Source organism: Garra rufa, chromosome 15, assembly GCF_049309525.1.
Source record: "Garra rufa chromosome 15, GarRuf1.0, whole genome shotgun sequence".
In the NCBI taxonomy this organism is placed as follows: Eukaryota; Metazoa; Chordata; class Actinopteri; order Cypriniformes; family Cyprinidae; genus Garra; species Garra rufa.
Window position 1 is genome coordinate 34399019 of NC_133375.1, and position 23453 is coordinate 34422471.

General features: G+C 32.6%; 1 protein-coding gene across 1 annotated transcript in view; it reads left to right on the forward strand.

Annotated features, from left to right (window-relative positions):
- med27 (mediator complex subunit 27) overlaps positions 1-23453 on the forward strand; it is a 98198-nt gene that overhangs the window by 53438 nt on the left and 21307 nt on the right. The window contains exon 4 of the mRNA XM_073819448.1: positions 5232-5325. Coding sequence (XP_073675549.1) covers positions 5232-5325 — 94 coding nt within the window. The remainder of the gene's footprint in view (positions 1-5231; positions 5326-23453) is intronic.

Here is a 23453-nt window from a genome sequence, read left to right on the forward strand (position 1 = left end):
TCTTTTTGTTGCTATAACAACAGCAGCAACCGTAGCCTATGTGTGGAGCAGAAATGTAGATAAAAAGGAAGCTGGCTCTTTTCTTTTTTGACATTTTTGACTTTTATTTGATAGGACAGTATTTAGACAGGAAGCAAAGTGGGAGAGAAAGAGGGGGGACTGGATCGGGAAAGGTCTGCGAGCCGGGACTCGAAAAAGGGACGCCCGAAGCTCAACGGCTCTACTGTACATATCGATGTGCGACTCAAGAAGCTAGCAATGCTGCACGTCGGTTTTTAAAGTTAACGGGGAGACGAATCCGGTTCACAACAATAAAATAAAAGTCTATATAACAGCACCTTTCCCATTTTTCTTGTTGTTATAGAAACGACAGGTCTAGCTGCTCGCTTGTCATTGGTCAGCTCTCAAAAAAGCGCTTGATGTAGGGCGTTTTCTTCAGAAAAGTTAAACTTTTTTCAACTTGAAAAGACGCTCTGAGCTGCAGAAAAAGACGCCGGTGGTGGCGTTTAAAAAAACGCTCTGGACTTTTTTGAAAAGACGGTTTACTCCATAGGATTATAATGTAAAACAGACGCTGGCAGTTTGAAAAAAGACGCCAATTGTGAACACGGCCTTAGGTGTCATTTGTGTGTCTTCATTAGTGTAGATAAATTTTTCAACAAAAACTAAAATTATGAATGTTGCCTTAAAGGAAAAATTCACTTCTAGAACAAACATTTACAGATAATTACTTACCCCCTTTGTTTGTGTGTTTTTTTTTTTCTTTAGGGACACATTTCAGGTAAACATTTCTCCATATAGTGGACTTCTGTGATGAAAATTTGAACTTCCAAAATGCACTTCAAATGTAACTTCCCCAGCCAAGGAAGAAGGCTCTTATCTAGTAAAATTTTTTTACAATTCATATACTTTATAACCTCAAATGCTTGTCATATTTCATTTTCTCCTCTAACTTCAAAGTCATCCTACATTGCTTCAGAAGTACCGACTCAGTGTTTAAAAAGTGAATGTGCAAGGAGGGTCAAACAAAAAAAAAAATGGCAATATAGGACCGTTGTAGGGCGATTTTGAAGTTTGAGGAGAAAATGAGATGTGAGTTTTTCGACATACCCTAACTGTCTTGACATGCGCATCACAGAGCTAGGCAAGACGAGCATATTTTTTAAAAAAAACAATAACAAATCGTTTAGCTAAAAAAAGACCCTCCTTTCTCGGCTGGGATCATTTAGAGCCCTTTGAAGCTGCATTTAAACTGCATTTTGAAAGTTCAAAATCACTGGCACCATTAAAGTCCACTATATGGATAACATTCCTGAAATGTTTTTAAAAAAAAACATTATTTCTTTACGACTGAAGAAAGAAAAACATGAACATCTTGAATAAAAAGGGGGTAAATTATCTGCAAATTTTTGTTCTGAAAGTGAACTTATCCTTAAGAACGTACTGAAATATGTTTATGTGCTAAAATTGCTAATGCTGAAGTAAATATTAAAATGGTAAAATATAACTAAACATTACATCAATTATGAAGTAATATTTAATGAATAATAATAAATATTTAAAAATAATAACATTACAAATTAAGTCAACATAAAATTAAGTCAAGTCAAATTTATTTATATAGTGCTTTTCACAATAAACATTATTTTGAAACAGAATTACTGAAAACCATGGTGTTGATTGGGGCTGGGTAAAAAAAAAATTGATTTCTCGATTTTTAAACGATCATTTTTATGAAACAATATTGATTCTTAAATCCCAAGAAATGATTAGTCTAGCCCATAGACTGTAAAAAAGATGGACAACGCGTCTCCACTTCTTTCCACTATAGAAAAGTGAAGCCAAAACAACTCAATATGGCCGCTACCATCTTGGGGGAAATTACGTCATTTGGAGCCAGAGCATGCGCAGTAGTGTCGTGAGGCGGAGCCGCGGTGTCAAAGTCCCGCCCAAACTCCCGCAGATCCAATCGCACGATCACAATCATGACACCACACCCCGTTTTTATAGCATCAAATAACTACTTAAAAGCGAACTTATTAGAAAAAGGGTGGGGTTTATGACCTATACTGCAGCCAGCCACCGGGGGGCGATCGAAAACTTTCGGCTTCACTTTTCAGGACACCCACGGCACGCTTGGTCTAGCCTGTTTTCAGTTAATAAACGGAACATTACAGAGAACCTCCCATCTAATAAATAGCATTAAGCTTTGTGCTTTGTTAATTTTATATGAAACAAAGTCTCACAACAAATTTAGTCTATTACAGTATTTAAACAATAAATGCTGTTTTGGTGCTGTTTATTGGGGAGTGACAAATTGTTGTAGCGCCTCAGTTCAAGAAAACCATGTCAGTTACAGAATGCAAAATAAACATGAATGAACTTTCAAAGGCATAAAGGTAAGAAATACTACAACTTATCAAAATCCGAAATAAGCATATTTACACATTTAAATTTTTAGAAAGAGCTGGCATATACAGTACACTCACATAAGCTTTATTGTATATATGAGTGTACTGTATACCGTATACCAATCTTTATAAATTACAGAAAATAAGAACATTTAAATGTGTCCTATTATGCTTTTTCACTTTTTGAATTTTAGCCAGTGTGTGGTGTGTATGTTTGGGCATAAAAAAAAACATCTACAAAGTTACAAATCTCAAAGTCCACTCCAAAGGGAGATATTTAGTTTTTAAAAAATCTTTTTTCAAGAACTACAACAAACGGCTCCTTTGGACTACAGCGTTTGTTTTCCCACAACGCAGTCCATTAGAATATCATTCAAATAAATATAATTCGCCTAACTTTAGCGATGTAGCATGGACAGCCGCTTCTGGGATGCTTCAGCGGGGGTGAGGGATGGTTGTTGTTAAATAATTTATTCATAACGAATTAATTAATTGTAGCCTACCGTGTCCACCAGTGCTTAATTTGAGCCCGATCCTGTTCTGGAAAATGTCCAATTTTGGATTTTTGCGTTCCGGTATTTGTTTTTAAAGATCCGGCATTAACAAGTGCATTAGATCGTGACAGTGCGTGCGTGCAGACGAGACAAGAGCAAGCGCGGGTTTATATAGATGCATTTGGAGGATATGTGTTGGTCCTTAACATATTTTCGACCAGTCAGCTTTTTTAAGTTCAATAACGCTCTCATTGTTTGCTTACTGCTTAACCCACTCTCTCCAAACGCATTTACTGAGCAGCAGAATGTTTAGAGAGAAAGGGTAGCCTAATATCAGAAATAATACCAAATCAAGCGAAATATTATGTAATAACATTATAAACACTATAAACATAGCTATAAATGAGTTAGCCTGACTCCAAAACGAATGATTTAAATGTACAGGAATTTAAAACAGAACAGAAATTAAACAAAATATATAAAGTTAAGAAACTAAAACAAAGCGAAACTAAAAATAGCGCGTTGGGCTCACGCACCTCTGTTTTTCGGCACACATCCAAGTGTTTCCATATTCCCAATGTATTTGAATGATAAAGTGTTATTTATAATGTATACTAGGCTTTGTATTGTACTTTCGTATTTCGATGGAAAAAAATATAGTCTCTTGTTTTTGTTCCAAGCTCTGTTTATTATGGTAAAACCATGAAAAGGGCATATTTGGTGTAGTTTATTTAATCTAATTTAATTCAAATTATTTTGATTTTTTTCTGCTGTTTTTGTATGCCTCATTTATTAATTTAAACGAACTTTCATGTAATTCGTTAGGAGTTCACTGTAATTTGTATTGTGATCACTAACAACGTCCTTGTTATTATTTCCTCATAATAATAATAATAAAATAAGTAAAGATGCAGAAATTGAAAGCATGCATTTCATTTGGCTATATAGGGATTAAGTGTGTGTTTTTCGTGAGCGGGTTGCTGCTGCGGCGGGGGCGGGACGGGGCTGCGGGGACGGGGCGGAGGATCGCGATGCCGGCTCAGCATCGTGATGTCTATTGGCCATCGGCGATGGACGATGGCATCGTCTATCGACCCAACCCTACCTCCAACCTTGATCAAACTCACCTGCCTGTAACTTTCTAGTAATGATGAAGAGCTTGATTAGCTTGTTCAGGTGTGTTTGATTAGGGTTGGAGCTAAACTCTGCAGGAAAATGGACCTCGAGGGCCAGAGTTGAGAACTCCTGGACTAGAGTGACTATCATTGGTTGCCGCGTCGGAGACGTGTGCAGTGTGTGGGAATAGATTTATTCATCATACAGTTTATTCATCATCTAGCTTTACTAGACTTACGCTGGAGCTGGTTTCGTGCATTTACATAATTAAATAAATTAGCACAATAATGATCATATCATGTATCAGCGATCTCGCAGGCTGCCGATACGACCAACACTACTATAGCGTATTATTTACTCACCCTCCATGCATCCTAGGTGTGTATGATTTCCTTCTTTCAGACGAATGCAATCGGAGTTACATTAAAAATAATCCTGGCACTCCCATGCTTTAGAATGGCATAGACTGAACGGTTTCTCTTCATCAGTAAAAAAAACAAGTTGATCCATAATTAAAAATGCCTCACATGGCTCCGGAGGGGTCAGTAAAAGCGTCCTTTAGCGATCCGATGTGTTTTATAAGAAAAATATCGATATTTAAAATGGAAGAATCACTTTAATTTAGCTTGTGCAGTTGTACACGGAACTTGCTGCTTTGGGAAGGGGCGTGGCAGGACTGAAACGCTGTCTAAGCTGTTCGCCAATTGCAACACAGTGTTACTGCTAACCAATCACAACACATTTTGTTTTTTGGAAGGCGGTCCTTCATTAAACCCGGAACTAATCGAGCCATTTTTGCCAGCCTGGACAGAAAGCTATTGTAATAATGTAAATTATGTGCAAACCACCGAGTATGAGAGCATGTTCTAGTGCACCCCCCCAAACAAAATAAAGACTTTGTAAAAGAGTATAATAGGACCCCTTTAATAAATACTGCAATAATGTATAAGTAACGCTGGTAAAATATTCAAATGTTAAAAGTGAATTAAAATCAGAGATGTTAGTTCAGTGTGGTGATTGAACAGACTCCATCAATGTGTTGTATCTGAAGAAACAATTAGTTTATTCAATATCAAGACCTTGGTGCAAAAAGCCATTGATTTGTTATTGACAGTGACGGTGACCCGTGACCTGAGGACCTTTTCACTTGCACTTGAAGTAAAAGATCTGCAACTTTTAAACTTGAAATATTTTTTTTTTCTCATTCCAGATATGTTGATGACGTCATATCCAGAATTGGCCGAATGTTTCCAGACATGTCAATCGAGCTTTTCCGGCCAAACGGGACATCTGCAGTTCTCTTGGTGAGATGCTTTGTGCTACACACATCAGTTCAAGAGCTTTTTCTGTATATTGTGGTGATTTGTCTCAAGGTTAAATTACAAGTTTTATATTTGAAATGATATTAGCTCAGCAAGAAAGAATAAAAAATATAGGCACATTTTTGTAGAAAAGTAAGACTTGATAACCTGCAGAATAAGCACTTTTGCAGTTATAAAAGAAATTGTAAAAGTTTAAATGCATTCTCTTTCTAAAGTATTGGAACAAAATGATATTTGCATAGTAATGAAGTATTTTACACAAGTATTTGTTGGTAAGTTGCAAAAAATGCTAAATGTGTCCATCTCCAGTGGCATTAATGAAGTAGGACAGCGAGAAAGTGCAGCCATGTAGAAGCTTTTTTTTTCTGACTAATGGTGTCTAAGAGTTAATGGTGAAGGAGAGCTGGATGCCCTTGTACTCAGGGAGCAATCTCTCTGTTGACTGCTCTGTCAGTCTCCTTGTGAGTTGTCCCTGAGAACATCCCAGAGGGGCTGGGATTGTTGACTCTTTGAGGAGTTCGCTCCACACTTTCAAAGTTTTGGAGGGTGCGTACATGATAATGGAAGTAAAGAGAGAAGAGAGTGACTAGGGCTGGGCGATATGGCAAAAATGTAATCTCGATAATTTTTTCCCATATTGAACGATGACGATATATATTTCGATATAAGCTGTTGATGTTGCCAGCTTTAAAATAGTATCCCAACAATGACTAAAGCCACAAAAATTAAAGGATTCATTAAATTACATTTTTAAGTATAGTTTATTAACAAAAGCAGATTACAGATTTGGCCTTAAAAATTAAAATAATTTGCTAAAATAAATGAAAAAAATAAATAAAAGTTGTGACAGAGTATGGTAAATGAGAGTAAATGTACAAAATGTGAACATAAAATTATTGTAAAAACATAATTTGTAACACATTTCTTTCTTTATTATTTATTATTATAAACACAATTGTTTATTTTCTCTATTATAGGTTGAGCTATTTAAATTAGAGGCAACCACTGCATTTTGAAACAATCTACAGTATAAATATCAAAAAATTACGACACAGCTCTTTCTTAATTGTATTAAGTGCAGACAATTCAGCCATAATCAAAGTAGGCTACTCTCTCATTATTTAAAGTGCAAATAGAGACGGAATATTTCAAGCATGACACAGAGCTATAGACATACACAACCTATTATAGTCTACATGCTGATAACAGCCTAGATATGTCATGTAGCCTAATTTGCGCGCATTGCGGAGTCACTCTCTAAACAAGGAGGATTAAAATTGCTTTTGAATGCGCGTGCGTTTTTTGCTTTCGGTTTCAGTTTTAACAATCGCGCCAAACTCTCAGCTGAGCTGAGAGTCACTTTTCAGATAGTCAAACCACTTACAGAATTCGTGCTACCTTTTTTTTATGTCGACAACTTCAACATCTTTGGATAATAACTCGAGGTTAGTTTCTCTTTCGTTGCTGCTTCCACTCTCTTTTTTGTCGTCCTGGTGTAAGGTTGCTTCGCAAAGTGCTGTAGAAAATGAACTTTGTACTTTGACGTGCACACGCACGCTGCACGCTGATTGGCCGCTGTCGCATATTTCTGCTGTGTGATTGGCTCTTGGATTAATCCATATCGAGCAAAAAATGTCTATAGCTTATCATCGTTATTAACATAAATTTTATCGCGATTCGATATGATATCGTTTATCGGCCCAGCCCTAAGAGTGACCATCTATTACAGCTGAACTCTTCCTGAGGTAGAGCTGTATAAGGAGGAATTGGTGTGATCGATGCTTTTCCTCACCAACAATAATTAGATAATTTGAGTTTAAAGTTTGTTTATACTAATTATTCGTTGCATGTGGTATTAAGGTAAAGCTGACTTCTGTGAGGCTGTGTAATGGTGCTAAAATTGTATATTGGGAATTTACAAATATTCCTGTCTGTATTATTTTTATTACAGTCAGTATTATTAGTAGTAGTATTTTTTATCACTTTAGCAACCCAGGCCTAAAGGCAGTATTTGTTAAAAATATGATCTTTAATTTACATATAATTCTGATACCAGAGAATGTTAATATGTGAAAGTATTATTGTCAAATCAATGTAAGATTTCTCATGGAGGATTTTTAAAGCATGCCAAGTTGAAATTGTGCTTATACTCAGTTCTTATAATATTAAGTATTAACCTGATACTTAAATATTAAATATGTTTTCAAGCTTTTAAAAAGGCCTTGGGGTCTCTTAGAACCCAAACAAAACATGCCAGGTTTGGATTGTTATATTCATTCTGAAATGCATAATAATAATAAAGTGGGGTCTGATTTTAAAATATTTCAAATAAATGTTAATAAATTAATAAATGTAATCAATTTAATAAATATATAATATCAAAAATATAGTAAATGTAGTTTTAGTGGTCGCACCTCTTTATTTGATTGTCATTTTAGAAACTGGAATATTTTTATTAATAAATTATTTTTATTATTAAAGTATTAAAAAATAATACAGTTAAGTTATTATAGTAAGGACAAAAAATATTTGTCTTATATAGTGTGGCAGTAATCTATGATAGCCCGTTTCCACCACTGAATAAAAAATTATTTTTAATCTCACAGTTCAGACTTTTTTCCTTGCAACTGAAGTTTACATCTTACAATTCTGCTGTTTTTTTCTCAGAATTGTGAGATTTAAACTCTCAATTCTAACTTTTCTCAGAATTGCATTATACAAACTTGCATTTCTGATTTTTTTTCTCAGAATTGTGAGATATGAACTTGCAATTCTGACTTTTTTTCTCAGAATTTTGAGATGTAAACTTGCAATTCTGACTTTTTTTCTCAGAATTGCATGATACAAACTTGCAATTCTGACTTTTTTTCTCAGAGTTGTTGGATAAACTTGCAACTGATTTTTTTTCTCATAAGTGCATGATACAGTTTTGCAATTCTGACTTTTTTTCTCAGAATAGTGAGAGAAACTTGCAATTCTGATTTTTTTTCTCAGAATTTCATGATACAAACTTGCAATTCTGACTTTTTCCCCAGAATTGTGAGATATAAACTCGCAATTGCAAGTCCACAATTCTGACTTTTTCACAATGGGTCACTTGGATATTTTTGTCAATGGCACACTGTATCAGTAAGCGTACTGATATTTGTCTTGTCTCCTGGTAATGTTTTTCTCTCTACCTAGCCTTTTTAGGCTGAATGATCACATTCTGAGATGATGTCAGTTGTCAGTTGGGTCATTCACACCATACAACCATCCCCCTTACCTTTGAGACTTCCTCTGACACTTCTCTGCTGCCGTCATGTCTTTTGGCAACACTGACTGAGAGGAAAGAGAGACTGAGGGATCTTGGCAGCGGTGCCAGGAAGACTACAAATGCCCCTTCCACAGCAGTGGGAGTTCAGTGGTTCACACCCACAGGGCATGCACTTCCAGATGGCCCAGTTGGCAGGCCGGAGTGATCTGTCACCGTGGGGGCTAAATCGCTGCCAGGCCCTTCGTCGGACGCGCTTTTCTACGGTGCTCAACAAAGTGTTCAGAAAAAAAAATGGACAGTTTGATGGACAGTTTGTGCATGTGGAAACAAAGATTACAAATTTTGAGTTTGAGAGGTTTTTCCTAATTCGTCTTTTTCTAACAGGAAGAGGACGTTTTTGTCATCTAATTGCTTTTTGTCTTTTTAGAACAGTGGTTCTCTTCAGATTTTATTTGATTTTTTTTTTGAGCATCAAATTCAAAGGACTTTTAATTTTTATCTTTTTTTATTTTTTTAAATGTAGTTTTTATATTATATTTCATATTCATAAGTTTCTGAGTGGTTCTCATTTGATTTGATTTTGTTTTATTTTTTCATTTGCATCCAAATCTTATTTTTATTATATATATATGTATAAGTTAAATAAATATGTAAGAAATATTAATAAAAATAAGACTAATAAAATAAAATAACATTTAAAATAGAAAAATAGATTACAATTTTGTATCTTTTGAATTTGATGTTCAATGCAAAGAATATACATACATATATATATGTGACCCTGGACCACAAAACCAGTCTTAAGTCGCTGGGTAAAATTTGTAGCATTAGCCAAAAATACATTGCATGGGTCAAAATTTTTGATTTTTCTTTTATGCCAAAAATCATTAAGAAATTAAGTAAAGTTCATGTTCCATGAAGATTTTTTGTAAAATTCGTACTGTAAACATATCAAAATGTAATTTTGGTTTGTAATATGCATTAAGAACCTAATTTGGACAACTTTAAAGGTGATTTTCTCAGTCTTTTTGATTTTTTTGCATCCTCAGATTTCTGATTTCAAATAGATGTATCTCAGCCAAATATTGTCCTATCCTAACAAACCATACATCAATAGAAAGCTTATTTATTAATGATGTATAAATCTCAGTTTTGTCAAATTTAACCTTATGACTGGTTTTGTGGTCCAGGGTCACATATAGATATATATATATATATATATAATATTATTTATTTTTGTTTTTTTTTGTTTTTTTTACTTTCTTTGCATTGAAAGTATTTTATTTTGTTATTTAATTATTTTGTTTAATTTTACATTAATTTGGCTTTTCTTTGCATTTAACATCAAATCCAAAAGTCCTTTTATATTGTTTTTATATTATTCTAAATTTTATTTTGTTTAATTTTATTTTTGTTTTATTTTATTAGTGTAATTTAATTTACCTACCTTTTCATTAAATATCAGATCCAAAAGTGCTTTTTTTTAAATTATTTTTTAATTTTACATTTATTTTGGCTTTTCTTTGCATTGAACATCAGATCCAAAAGTCTTTTTTTTGTTTATATTTTATTTTGTTTAATTTTATTTTGCTTTTCATTGCATTGAACATCAGATCCAGAAGTCTTTTTTTATTGTTTTTATTTTAATTTAATTTTGCATTTGATTGCATTGAACATCAGATAAAAAATTTTTGTGTTATTTTATTTTACCTTCCTTTGCATTAAACATCGGATACAAAAGTTTTTTTTATTATTATTATTTTATTTTATTTTATTTTACATTATTTTGGCTTTTCTTGCATTGAACATTTACATTGCTTTTATTTTATTTTATTTTATTTTATTGCTCACCAGTTGAGAACCACTATATTAGAGGTGAACTTATTGTTAGTTTGTGTTTCTGTCCCTTTTCTGTAGGTGTACAAATAGCTGTGAATGCAAGGGAGGGTTAAAACACATCACAATGTGGTACGCATCTGTCTTTTATAACAAGAGGCAATCAAGCTCTCTCCGCAGCAGTGCTGCATCTCTTTAAAATCAGTTTTGTAAACAGGCACGGCTGTGCAGAGTGCGATGGCATTAATTGGGGCACGGGACGGCTCTCTACGGGCAGATTCAGCCTAACAGCCTCGCCCGACCATAATTAGGGGATGTTAATTAGCATGGAAAATGCATCTTTCTCAGGCCCTCTACCTGCTTTCCTTGGCCCTGTAATTCCATTAGCTTAACCTCGCACCCTGCTCCATGACAGTTATTAACTATATGCAGAAGCGTGATGTACAATATCCTTTTTTTTTATATTTATTTTTTCCAGAGCAGTGTAGAGATGCATTTTAGATCTTAAATCTGACTTTTAAATGTGCTGCCACAAACTGGAGCTTGTCACTCCTGCAGCAGTCTGGATCAAAGTGAGATACGTACGTGAAACGTCCCACAGGGTTCTGCCTAAGTTACAGATGTAGAGTGTGTATGGAGATGAACATGCATATAGGCAGTTGCACAGAAATGCTTTTAACTGGCTTCAGTAGAATATATAGTTTCTTTGAAGCCTCTTTACCGACAGTAGTGATTTTGAGCTTTAGATTATAGAAAGGTCTTTCATGTCACGCATATTCATACTTCTGCATCGCAGCATTTGTTTACTACTCTTCTTCTCCCATTTTATTTCTTGTCTCTCTGGAATCTTTGTTCTGATTGGTCAATTATAGCATTCTGGAGTTACTTTTTTTTTTATGTTTGTTTTGTTTTTGACAGCTAAACAGCACAGTTTACACACACTTTACAAAGTCACAATTCCTAGAAATTCGCAATTCTGAGATATAAACTTGCAATTCTGAGAAATAAAATCATAATTCTGGGAAATAAGGTTGCAATTCTGAGAAATAAAGTCACAATTCCTACAAATAAAATCACAATTCTGAGAAATAAAGTTGCAATTCTGAGAAATTAAGTTGCAATTCCGAGAATTAAAATCACAATTCTGAGAAATAAAGTCACAATTTCTAGAAATAAAATCACAATTCTGAGAAATGAAGTCGCAATTCCGAGAAATTAAGTTGCAATACCGAGAATTAAAATCACAATTCTGAGAAATAAAGTCACAAATTCTAGAAATAAAATCACAATTCTGAGAAATGAAGTCGCAATTCCGAGAAATTAAGTCACAGTTCTGAGAAATATATTCGCAATTCTGAGATATAAACTCGTAATTCTGAGAAATAAAATCATAATTGAGTAATAAGGTTGCAATTCTGAGAAATATATTTGCAATTCTGAGATATGAAATCACAATTCTTGGAAATAAACTTGCAATTCTTTAGAAATAAAGTCAGAATTGCAAGATATAAAGTAACAATTCTGAGAAATAAAATTGCAAGAAATTGCAATTCCAAGAAATTAAGTCACAATTCAGAGATGCGATTCTGAGATATAAACTCACAATTCTTTGGAAATAAATTCAGAATTACAAGATATAAAATCGCAATTCTGAGAAATAATGTTGCAATTCCGAAATGAAATGAAGTTGCGATTCCGGGAAATGAAGTCGCGATTCTGGGATATAAATTCACAATTCTTTGGAAATAAAGTCAGAATTACAAGATATAAAGTCGCTATTCTGAGAAATAATGTTGCAATTCTGAGATATAAAATCACAATTCTAGGAAATAAGGTCACAATTCTGAGAAATACATTTGCAATTCTTTGGAAATAAAGTCAGAATTGCCAAGATATAAAGTAACAGTTCCGAAAAAATGAAGTCGCAATTCCGAGAAATGAAGTCATGAATCCGGGAAATGAAGTCGCGATTCAGAGAAATAAACTCACAATTCTTTGGAAATAAAGTCAGAATTACAAGATATAAAAACGCAAATTCTGAGAAATAATGTTGCAATTCTGGAATATAAAGTCACAATTCTAGGAAATACGGTCGCAATTCTAATAAACAATTTTGCAATTCTTTGGAAATAAAGTCAGAATTGCAAGATATAAAGTAACAATTCCGAGAAATGAAGTCGCAATTTCAGGAAATGAAGTCGCAATTACAAGGAATGAAGTCATAATTCTGAAAAATAAAGTTGCGAAATCTGAGAAATGAAGTCAGAATTACAAGATATAAAGTCGCAATTCTGTGAATTTAAAGTTGCAAATTCTGGGAAATAAGGTCACAATTCTGAGAAATACACTTATAATTCTGAGAAATAAAGTCACAATTCTCTAGAAATAAAATCACAATTCTGAGAAATTAAGTCGCAATTCCGAGACATTAAGTCACAGTTCCGAGAAATATGTTCGCAATTCTGAGAAATAAAGTTGCAATTCCTAGAAATAATATCACAATTCTAAGAAATTAAGTTGCAATTCTGAGAAATTAAGTTGCAATTCCGAGAAATTAAATTGCGATTCCGAGAAATTAAGTTGCAATTCCGAGAAATTAAGTCACAGTTCCGTGAAAAATATATTCGCAATTCTGAGAAATAAAGTTGCAATTCTGAGATATGAAATCACAATTCTGGGAAATAAACTTGCAATTCTTTGGAAATAAAGTCAGAAGTGCAAGATATAAAGTAACAATTCTGAAAAATAAAATTGCAGTTCCAAGAAATTAAGTCACAATTCCAAGAAATTAAGTTGCAATTTATGGGAAATTAAATTGTGATTCTGGGAAATGAAGACTCAATTCTGGGAAATAAAGTTGCTATTCTGAGATATAAAATCACAATTTCGAGATATAAATTCACAATTCTTTGGAAATAAATTCAGAATTGCAAGATATAAAATCGCAATTCTGAGAAATAATGTTGCAATTCCGAAATGAAATGAAGTTGCTATTCCGGGAAATGAAGTCGCGATTCCGGGAAATGAAGTCACGATTCCAGGAAATGAAGACGCGATTCTGAGATATAAACTCACAATTCTTTGGAAATAAAGTCAGAATTACAAGATATAAAGTCGCAATTCTGAGAAATAATGTTGCAATTCTGAGATATAAAATCTAAATTCTAGGAAATAAGGTCGCAATTCTCATTAATACATTTGCAATTCTTTGGAAATAAAGTCAGAATTGCAAGATATAAAGTAACAATTCCAAGAAATAAAGTCGCAATTTCAGGAAATGAAGTCGCGATTACGAGAAATTAAGTCATGAGTCCGAAAAATAAAGTTGCAAAATCAGAGAAATGAAGTCAGAATGACAAGATATAAAGTCCCAATTCTGTGAATTAAAGTTGCAAATTCTGGGAAATAAGGTCGCAATTCTGAGAAATAAACTCGTAATTCTTTGGAAATAAAGTCAGTATTGCAAGATATAAAGTTGCAATTCCTAGAAGTAAAGTCGCAATTCTAAGAAATAAACTCACATTTTTAAAATATAAACTTGCAAGTCTGAGAAATAAAGTCAGAGTTATCTCTCGCAGTTCTGATTTTATAACATGCAATTGCGAGTTGTCAGAATTCAGAATTGTGAGATATAAACTTATTTGCAAGAAAATAAAATCAGAATTGCGAGTTTTTAATCTCACAGTTCTGACTTTATTTCTCGCAATAGCAAATGTTTATGGGAGTCTGATCCACACCTGAGTCGTCCATATGAACACTTCACCTTAGTGTGTCAGAATCCGTGCGCTAGCTTGCTAGTCCATGCGACTCTCTCTGGCTACTTCCCTTCTCACTCCCTTGTGTTCACTTTCCACCTTGACTGAATCATTGTGGACTGGTTGTGTCTGGTTGGTCAGCTCAAAGGTTCACACTGGAGCAGAGTCAGACAATTGTTTAATTGAATTTTAAAGTGACCTTGTTCTGCTATTGATCTACATTAAAAATATTTTTCCCGCCTCAAGGTCGCTGCTGCCACGGCAGTCAGAACCTCGGGGGCGGATGGGCGTGAGGCAGCGTTCCGACTGCGGAATATTGACGGTATTCCAGAACGAACGACCTCTGAGTGTGGGATTGTGCTGATGAGGACAGAAGCGGCATGAGGTGGAGAGGTCAGAGCGGGTCGTACTCAGAGAGGTGGAAGAGGCTATTGGAAAACACCCCTCTTTGCACTCAGGGGTGTTATGGTGTGTCAGCTTGTTCCTCATATTTTTTTGATGGTACAGTAAGCTGTGCTGAAAGCTAATGAGGTGGACACTCTCAGAGACCTCAGCAGTGGTGTTCAGATTTCCAGGATTGTCAAAATAGTGCAATTTGTGCACCTCAAAATCTGTCGAACTGACATTTTTCCCTAAAAACAGCTCCCCCCAGTGCTATTTGGAGCACAGAACCCTGTTAGGTATAAGATGAGATGCCATCTTTGCATCTGCCGTTAACATGCGTTCACAATTGTTTCGCATTTGACAACATTAAAAGTGTTCAGGGAATGATTCTTAACACATTTGTCTATATCATGCTCTATTTATTTTGCTGATTCTTCGCTTTTTTTCTTTTTACTCAGTCCCCGCAATGTGAAAAAGACAACATGTGATTCTCCCTTGGGATCTGGTCATCCGTTTTAATGAACAATATGACATGAGTTAGTCCACTGGACTACACTTGGAATCTCTTTATTTATCTCCCCAAATCCTCCCTCACATCTTCATCCTGGTATATTTTTGCAGGATTGCTTTAAAACCTTATTTTTGCCACTTTTCTTCAATTGTAATCCTTTCTAATAAGGTTCCAAAGAATAAAGGGAAAAAAACACTGTATACACATTTTTTAATTGTAGAATTTTGAACAATTCTTTAAATGAAAGAAAGTTTTCAGTTAGTATTTCTAAATAATATTTTTTCCACAAATATTTTATTTTATTTTATCACCCCTAAAATGTTTTTTACATTTTATTTTATTCTGAAAATTATTTATAATTAGCTAAAACTTAATCTAGAACTTTCTTTCTTACTTACTTTCTTACTTTTAAATATTTATTTATTTATTTATTTATTTTTGTTTAGAGAGGTTTTTGTTTGTTTGTTTGTTTGTTTGTTTGATTTTGGGGGAGGGCCCATGTTCTCACATTTTATTTTATTTTTCATTTGTTTTTGCTTTGATTTTTTTTTTTTTATCACCCCTAAAATGTTTCTCACATTTTTAATCTGGAAATATTTATAAATGAGCTAAAACTTAATCTAGAAATTACTTACTTACTTTAGTTATTTATTTATGTTTATATTGTTTTGTTTATTTGTTTGTTTTTTGGAGGGAGAGGCCATCATGTTCTCATATTTTATGTATGTATTTATTTATTTTGCTTTGATTTTTGGTTTTGTTTGCGTTTTTTATTTTATTTTGTATTTTAATTTCACACATTAAAATGTTTCTCACATTTTATTTTATTCTGGAAATATTTATAATTAGCTAAAACTTAATCTAGAAATTGCTTGTTTATGTTTAGATTGTTTTTGTTTGTGTTGTTTGTTTATTTGGGGGAGGGACCATCATATCCTCACATTTTATTTCGGTTTTTGTTTGTTTTTGCTTTGATTTTTGTTTTTGTTTGGATTTTATATTATTTATCACTCCTAAATGTTTCTTACATTTTATTTTGTTCTGAAAATATTTATAATTCGCTAAAACTTGATCTAGAAATTACTTACTTACCTACCTACTTAATTACTTAATTTTTTTTATCATTTATGTTTTTTTTGAGAGGGGGGCCATCATGTTCTCACATTTATTTATTTATTTATTTTGCTTTGATTTTTTTTTTTTTTTTCATTTTATTTTATCACCCCTCAAATTTCTCAGATTTTATTTTACTCTTATTATTACTAAAATTAGCTGAAACTTAATCTAGAAATTACTTTATTTGTTTGATTATGTTTTTGCGGGGGCATCATGTTCTCACATTTTATTTTATTTTATCCATTTATTTTGTTTTGATTTGTACTTTTATTTTATTTTCACCCCTAAAATGTTATAATTAGCTAAATCTAGCTAATCTAGAAATGACTTATTTATGTTTGTTTTGTTGTTTGTTTTTGGTTGGAGAGGGGCCATGTTCTCACATTTTGTTTTATTTTTCATTTTTAGTTTTTGCTTTGCTCTTTCTTTGGAATTTTTCAAAAATAATTTTTTGGAATACATTGATTTATTTCCCATTTTGCACAATAATGTGCAATCAGATGCTAAAGCTAAAGAATAAAAGTGGTCTCATTTCCCCCAGTTCTGCTAAAGTGAATGCCGTCATGTTTTAGAAACAAGCTGAAAAGCGTACAGTAGAACGGTTCGGCTGAAGACGAAACTTATTTTAGTCTCGAGCAACTTGAATGAGGATCCATTTTTCTCAAAGGAAAGGTCATGGGGAGCAGGACGCTTGGCCACGTTCTCGCCTGGCTTCTTTCCTTCCTTGTTCGCAGCTGATTTGAGATCTCACTTGTTGCTTAGAAACTGTTTCTTTTTTGTCCAATCTCACAGTTTTTGCCACTTTCCCCTCCCTCTCCGCGGCCCACTCTCACTCCAAATAAAAAATACCATCTGCCGTCATTGCGATCCAGTCGGTCGGGGATGCACTTAAGATCAGCTAATGAACCTTTCTTTGACGCCTTGACGTTTACCACACTCGAAGTCACCTTCTTTTCTTTCTAGTATTTATGTTCCCCTGGCTCTAAGCCAGAAACATACTTTCCCAATAGCTTATTGCTGAAAAGTGTGCCTAGAAATAGCTATTGACGCTACTAACTGGCTTCACACCTAGAAGTACAGCGAGGGATTTGGCTTTTTTGGTTTCTGTAGATCATGAGAAATTGCTTGAGTCACACTGGCGAGCTACTATTTCTCTTCTGCTGAAAAGTTCAGGTTTGATGAGCGCAAGTTATCGCTTTTTGAGGTTGTTTTTCTTTTAATATGTCTTGCGTCGGTGATTCACGCATCAACGGTGTGTTTTAGGAAGCTGGGATATATTAACCTCGCTGTAGCAGTGCGGTTTCATTCGGAGGCCTTTGATCAACTCCTGAAATCCTGCTTTAAGGGATCACGGTTTTTGGGGAAGGCAATGGAGATCAGTTGTGCTTTTCTGCAAAACAAAATAGTTTTATCATAAATTACAATTTTAAGTTGAGTGCGCAAAAACTAAAAACTAAAGTCATTTACATAATTTCCAGTATGTGTGTAGGTAGAGATGTGTACTTTTATATAAGGTTTTGTATAAGTCACAAAAAGTTTAAGTAATTGTGTATTAAACAATAAGCAGGATGTCATTGTTTGACAAGCAGACAATATGAAAACAGTGTGTGGTGTCCTCTTTCCACGGCCTCTATAAATCAGTTTTTTTTCTAAATCATTTTGTGGTGAAACAAGACAAAAAGAAAAAGATACTCAGCATGTGGGGAAAAAATGTGTGTGGAGTTTCTGTGAAGTTCTGTGCCTCCACCGGCTGGTGATCAGTGGTGGTTTTATTGCTGCAGCGCTCAGCAGGGCTCTCATGAAACGAGAAGAAAGACCAGAAGGCACATGAGAATTCAGTCTATATGAGAATCTAACAAAACACTTTTATTTCTTCCTTTTTTTGTATTAATTTATATTATTAATTAATTTATATTTTATTTTATTCTGTTTTGTTTTTTCTTTGTTTTGTTTTATGTTATTTATTCATTCATATGTCATCCCTGTTGGACCATCATGTTCTCACATTTTATTTTATTCTGAAAATAGTTAAAATTAGCTAAAACTTATTCTAGAACTTATTTTATTTTGATTAATCGTTTTGAGTTTTTTTTTTTTTTTTAAGTGGTCATCGGATGCCCATTTTCCACAAGTTGATATGATTCTTTAGGGTCATAATGAGAAGTCTATATCATACTTTGGTTAAGATTTCTCAATGGTAGTGTAAAAAACACTCTTTTTACCAAAATCAGCCCTTTTAAGAGCGAGCTATTCTGTTGCATGTTCCTTTAAATGCTAATGAGCTCTGCTCGTCCCGCCCTTCTCTGCCGTGGGATGACAAGTCGTAATGTTTGCTTTAGCTTTTAGTTGCAAAACTTGGTAACTAGCACATTATTAAGAAAGGCCATTTGCAAAGATGCATAAAAAACCCTTCTACTCACTTCTGCTGTGGATGAAGCTGCTTCACGAATGATTTGCACAAACATAGACGCATATGTAGATCGGGATTGGCGCTTTTCTTTTGAAAACGAAAGTAACTTTAATCCTCTGCGTCTTCAGCGGCTCAGATGTCGGGAAAATGGCTACTGCTATGTTCATTATTATACATCCAACAACAGAACCCCTCAATCACTTAAGCGGACACATTCTTGTCTTCCCCTGCACCTAAAGCCGGGCGCACACTGTGTGATTTTCGCCGTGATTTGGCCGTCTGAGACCTATTTTAAAAATTCTAAAAGATTCCTATAATCATAGGCTAAAATCTGTAGTCTTTGATCATTAGTTTGACATGTTTACCAGCAGCTGATTATTAGCCATTGCGATCAAATTTTACCCCCGACGAAATTCATTTATATATCATATATATATTTATTTAGGAAATATTTAGAATTAGCTAAAACTTATTCTAGAACTTGTTTTATTTGATTAATCCTTAAGAGTTTTTTTTTTTTTTTTTTTTTAGTTGTATTTATATTTATTTTACTTATACTGTATATTACCTATGTTGGGCCATCGTATTGTCATATTTTTATTTTATTTTTGATATTATTTTATTGTTTTTTTTATTCTATTTTTATATTTTGTATTTGCTTTTTTGTTTTTTGTTTTGTTTGGAATTTTTTTACTTTCATTTTATTTATTTGTATATCACCCTGTTAAGCCATCATGCTCTCTGATTTTTTGTTCTGAAAGTATTTATAATTAATTTAAACTTATTCTAGAACTTATTTCATTTTAATTTAGTCTCTTTAAAATAATAAGTGTTTTTGTTGTTGTTGTTGTTGTTTTTTCTTGTAAGATTCATGTTATTTATTCATTTATATCACTCCTGTTAGACTGTCTTGTTCTCACATTTTATTTTATTCTGGAAAGACTTATAATTAGCTAAAACTTTTTTTTACTTTTTTTTGTATTTATTTATTTATTTATTTATTTTTATTTAACTTATACTGTATATTACATCTGTTGGGCCATCATATTCTCATTTTATTTATATATATATATATATATATATATATATATATATATATATATTATTTATTTATTTATTTATTTATTTATTTTATTATTTTTTTGTATTTGCTTTTTTGTTTTTAGTTTTGCTTGGATTTTTTTTCTTTCATTTTATTTATTTGTATATCACCCTGTTAAGCCATCATGCTATCAGATTTATTTATATTTATAATTAACTAAAAATTATTCTAGAACTTGTATAATTTTAATTTAGTCTCTCTAAAAGAATAAGTGTTTTTTGTTTTTTGTTCTGTTTCATGTTATTTATTCGTTTATATATCACTCCTGTTGGACCATCATGTTCTCACATTTTATTAGCTTTATTATTTTTTAACTGAAACTTATTTTATTTTGATTGTTGTGATTTTTATTTAGATTCATTTGTATTAATTAATTTATATATCACCCACCTTTCAGACATAATTTTCTCATATTTTCTCATATATAGTTTCATATAAAGTTTCATTTTATTTATTTATTTATTTATATATCACTCCTGTTGAGTCATCATGTTATCAGATTTTTCTTTTTCTTTTGTTCTGAAATTATTTACAATTAACTAAAACTTATTTTAGTACTTATTATTTTAAATTTATTTTAGTCACTCTAAAATAATCTGTGATTTAATTTTATTCTGGAAATATAATTAGATTAAAGTCATTCTAGAACTTATTTTATTTTGATTAATTGTTGTGATTTTTTTATTTATTTTTTTATCATTATTTATTCATTTATATATCGCCTCTGTTGGGCCATCAAATTCTCATGTTTATTTTATTTTTATATTTTGCTTTGTTTTTACTTTTATTTTATTTATTTGTTTGGGTATTTGTTTATATATCACCCCTGTTGATCCATCATGTTCTGTTTTTTTTTTTTTGTTTGTTCTGAAAATATTTATAATTAAAATTTATTCTAGAACTTAAATTATTTTAATTTGGATAGTTTTATTTAACTCAACTTTTGCTTAAAATGAACCCAGAATATATTGGAAATTAACATTTATTATTAATTTATTTATAATTTACAACCTATTTTGGGTTCATTTAAGCCAGCCATATAGTAATCTTTATTTATTTATTTATTTATTTAGATTTATTTTATAGTTGAGTTAAATAAAACCCAGATGGTTGGGTTAAACATTTGACCCAGGTAAATGCAGAGTTTGTCCATATTTTATCCAGCACTGTGTAATTCTTTTTAAAGTGTAGAATATTTGTGCTTGTTTTTCTTTACATACTAGCTTTCTTCCCTAAATGAGTGTTTATAAGGCAGCCGTTATAAGTGAACAAAAATAACTGTTTTCGTTTTTGGGCATCCACCCTCTAAGTTGCCTTTCTGGCAAGAAAAATAATATTTCAATTTACATTTGGGAGAACTATGACTTTAAAGGCTGTCAGGGGTAATGGATTCAGGCTGTGAGTGCTGGTGTCGGCTGCCAGCGCCAAGCGGCTCCGGGCAGAGGCCAGGCGTTCAGCTACTCTGACAGACATGAATTTAATAAGCAAACCTTAAAGCGGAAAAAACATGTGTTGTGAGGGCTCACGGAGTACCAGTGCGTCTGAATGGGTGTTTCTACTGGATCTTGACATGATTGATCATGTCTGCAGAATTTCTTTTTTTCCCCACTGTTGAGTTTTGAAGGTCTTGAAGGTGTGTGTGTGTGTGTGTGTGTGTGTGTGTGTGTGTGTGTAGGATACCTGTACTCTCTTGTTTGTTTGATGTTAGGTGATTGAAGGAGCCTTGTGTGGTTTCACTTACTCATGTTGTCTTCAACCCTTATGACTTCCCTTCTTCAGTTGCACACGTTTTTCTGTATTCCCAGTATGTTATTCTTTCTTTGTCTAAAAATGTAAGTGCTTGTTTTTGAGGTTTTTTGTTCTTAATTTTTCCTATCCACCTGTTTCCTGAATGTGGAAAGTCTTGCTGTCTCATACTGAAACGATGCTTTATATTTTTGATCTCTGGTGTTTCTAGTCGAATTAACATATTTTCCGAGCCATGGTTTTACCAATTTTTTTCTATTTTGTATTTGCTTTTTTGGTTTTGGTTTTGTTTGGATTTTTTTTTACTTTACATCACCCTGTTAAGCCATGTTCTCAGATTTTTTTATTTTTTTGAAATAATATTTATAATTAACTTATTCTAGGATTCATATAATTTTAATTTAGCCTCTCTAAAAGAATAAGTGTTTTTTGCTTTTAGTTTTGTTTGGATTTCTTTTTGTCTTGTAAGATTCGTGTTATTTATTAATTTATATATCACTCCTGTTGGACCGTCATGTTCTCACATTTTATTTTATTCTGGAAATATTTATAATTAGCTGAAACTTATTATAGAACTTATTTTATTTTGATTGATTGTGATTTTTTTTTTTTTTTATTAATTTATATCACCCACCTTTCAGGCATACTTTTCTCGTATTTTTATTTTATTTATTATGTTTGCTTTTAGTTTTGTTTGGAGTTTTTAAAGTTTAATTAATTAATTATTTTTATTTCGTTCTGAAATTATTTACAAACAACTTTTCTACAAACTTATTCTAGAATTTATTATTTTAATTTAATTTTAGTCACTCTAAGGATAAGAAATCAGTCTTTTTATTCTTTATATATATATATATATATATATGTATATATGTATATATGTATATGTTTTGTTGTTTTGTCTTGTATGGTTTTGTTTTTGTGTTCTTATTTTTTCCTATCCACCTTTTTCCTGAATGCGGAAAGTCTCATACTGAAACCATGCTTTATATTTCTGATCTCTGGTGTTTCTAGTCGAATTAACATATTCTCCGAGCCATGGTTTTACCACTTTACAGTGTCACAATGACCTTTTTGCAGTAACTCACCTGTAATGGTTTAATAAATGGGTAGATGACATGAATCGACCCACAGTTAATGGCACTGAAAACACATGAGCACTCATATTCTACATACAGCTCTCGGATTTACACATTATGTAATTATTTCACCACAGTATATTAACATAGGCACATGCTTGTTTTCTTATGTCAGCGTAAGAAAATAAGAATCAATAAGAATGCAATGCATACAGTGCCAGACACAGACAGATTTGTTGGTGCACAAAACAAATACTTTACAGGGATTTCTTAAGTTTCTTGCTGTTACTTTATCGTTCCAAACCCACAAGACCTTCGTTCATCTTTGTTCAAAACTAAAACAGGGTCAAAAAGCTCTCGGATTTCTTCAGAAATATTTTAATTTGAGTTCTGAAGATGAATGAAGTTTTTTCAGGTTTGGAACGACATGAAATAGTAATAAAAGACAGAATTTTCATTTTTGGGTGAACTATCCCAGTCTATAAGCAGTGTTCTTATTGTTAACTAAAGCTATTAAAAATATTTTTAATCATATGAAATAAAGCTGATATAATATAAATGTTAGATGATTAACAAAAATAATAAATACTACTAAATTACTAAAACTAAAAATTAAAGCCAAATAGTATAAAATAAATAAATAATAAATAAATAAAACAGTCCTATAATAGTATGTAAATAAGCAGTGTTGCGAAGGTTACTTCGGAAATGTAATAGAATGTTCTACATATGTGACCTGATCTGGCAAAAATTGAGTTGGAAGTCACAACGTTCTATTTTAAGATCTGGCCGACAATGTGGAAAAACAATGAAAAAATCTTTTTTTTTTTTTTTTTAGCTAACTTCAAAGAACAGACATTCAAAAATAATCTCCCAAAGTTTTGTAGTCCAGATAATTGAGTAAAGGTATTCAAA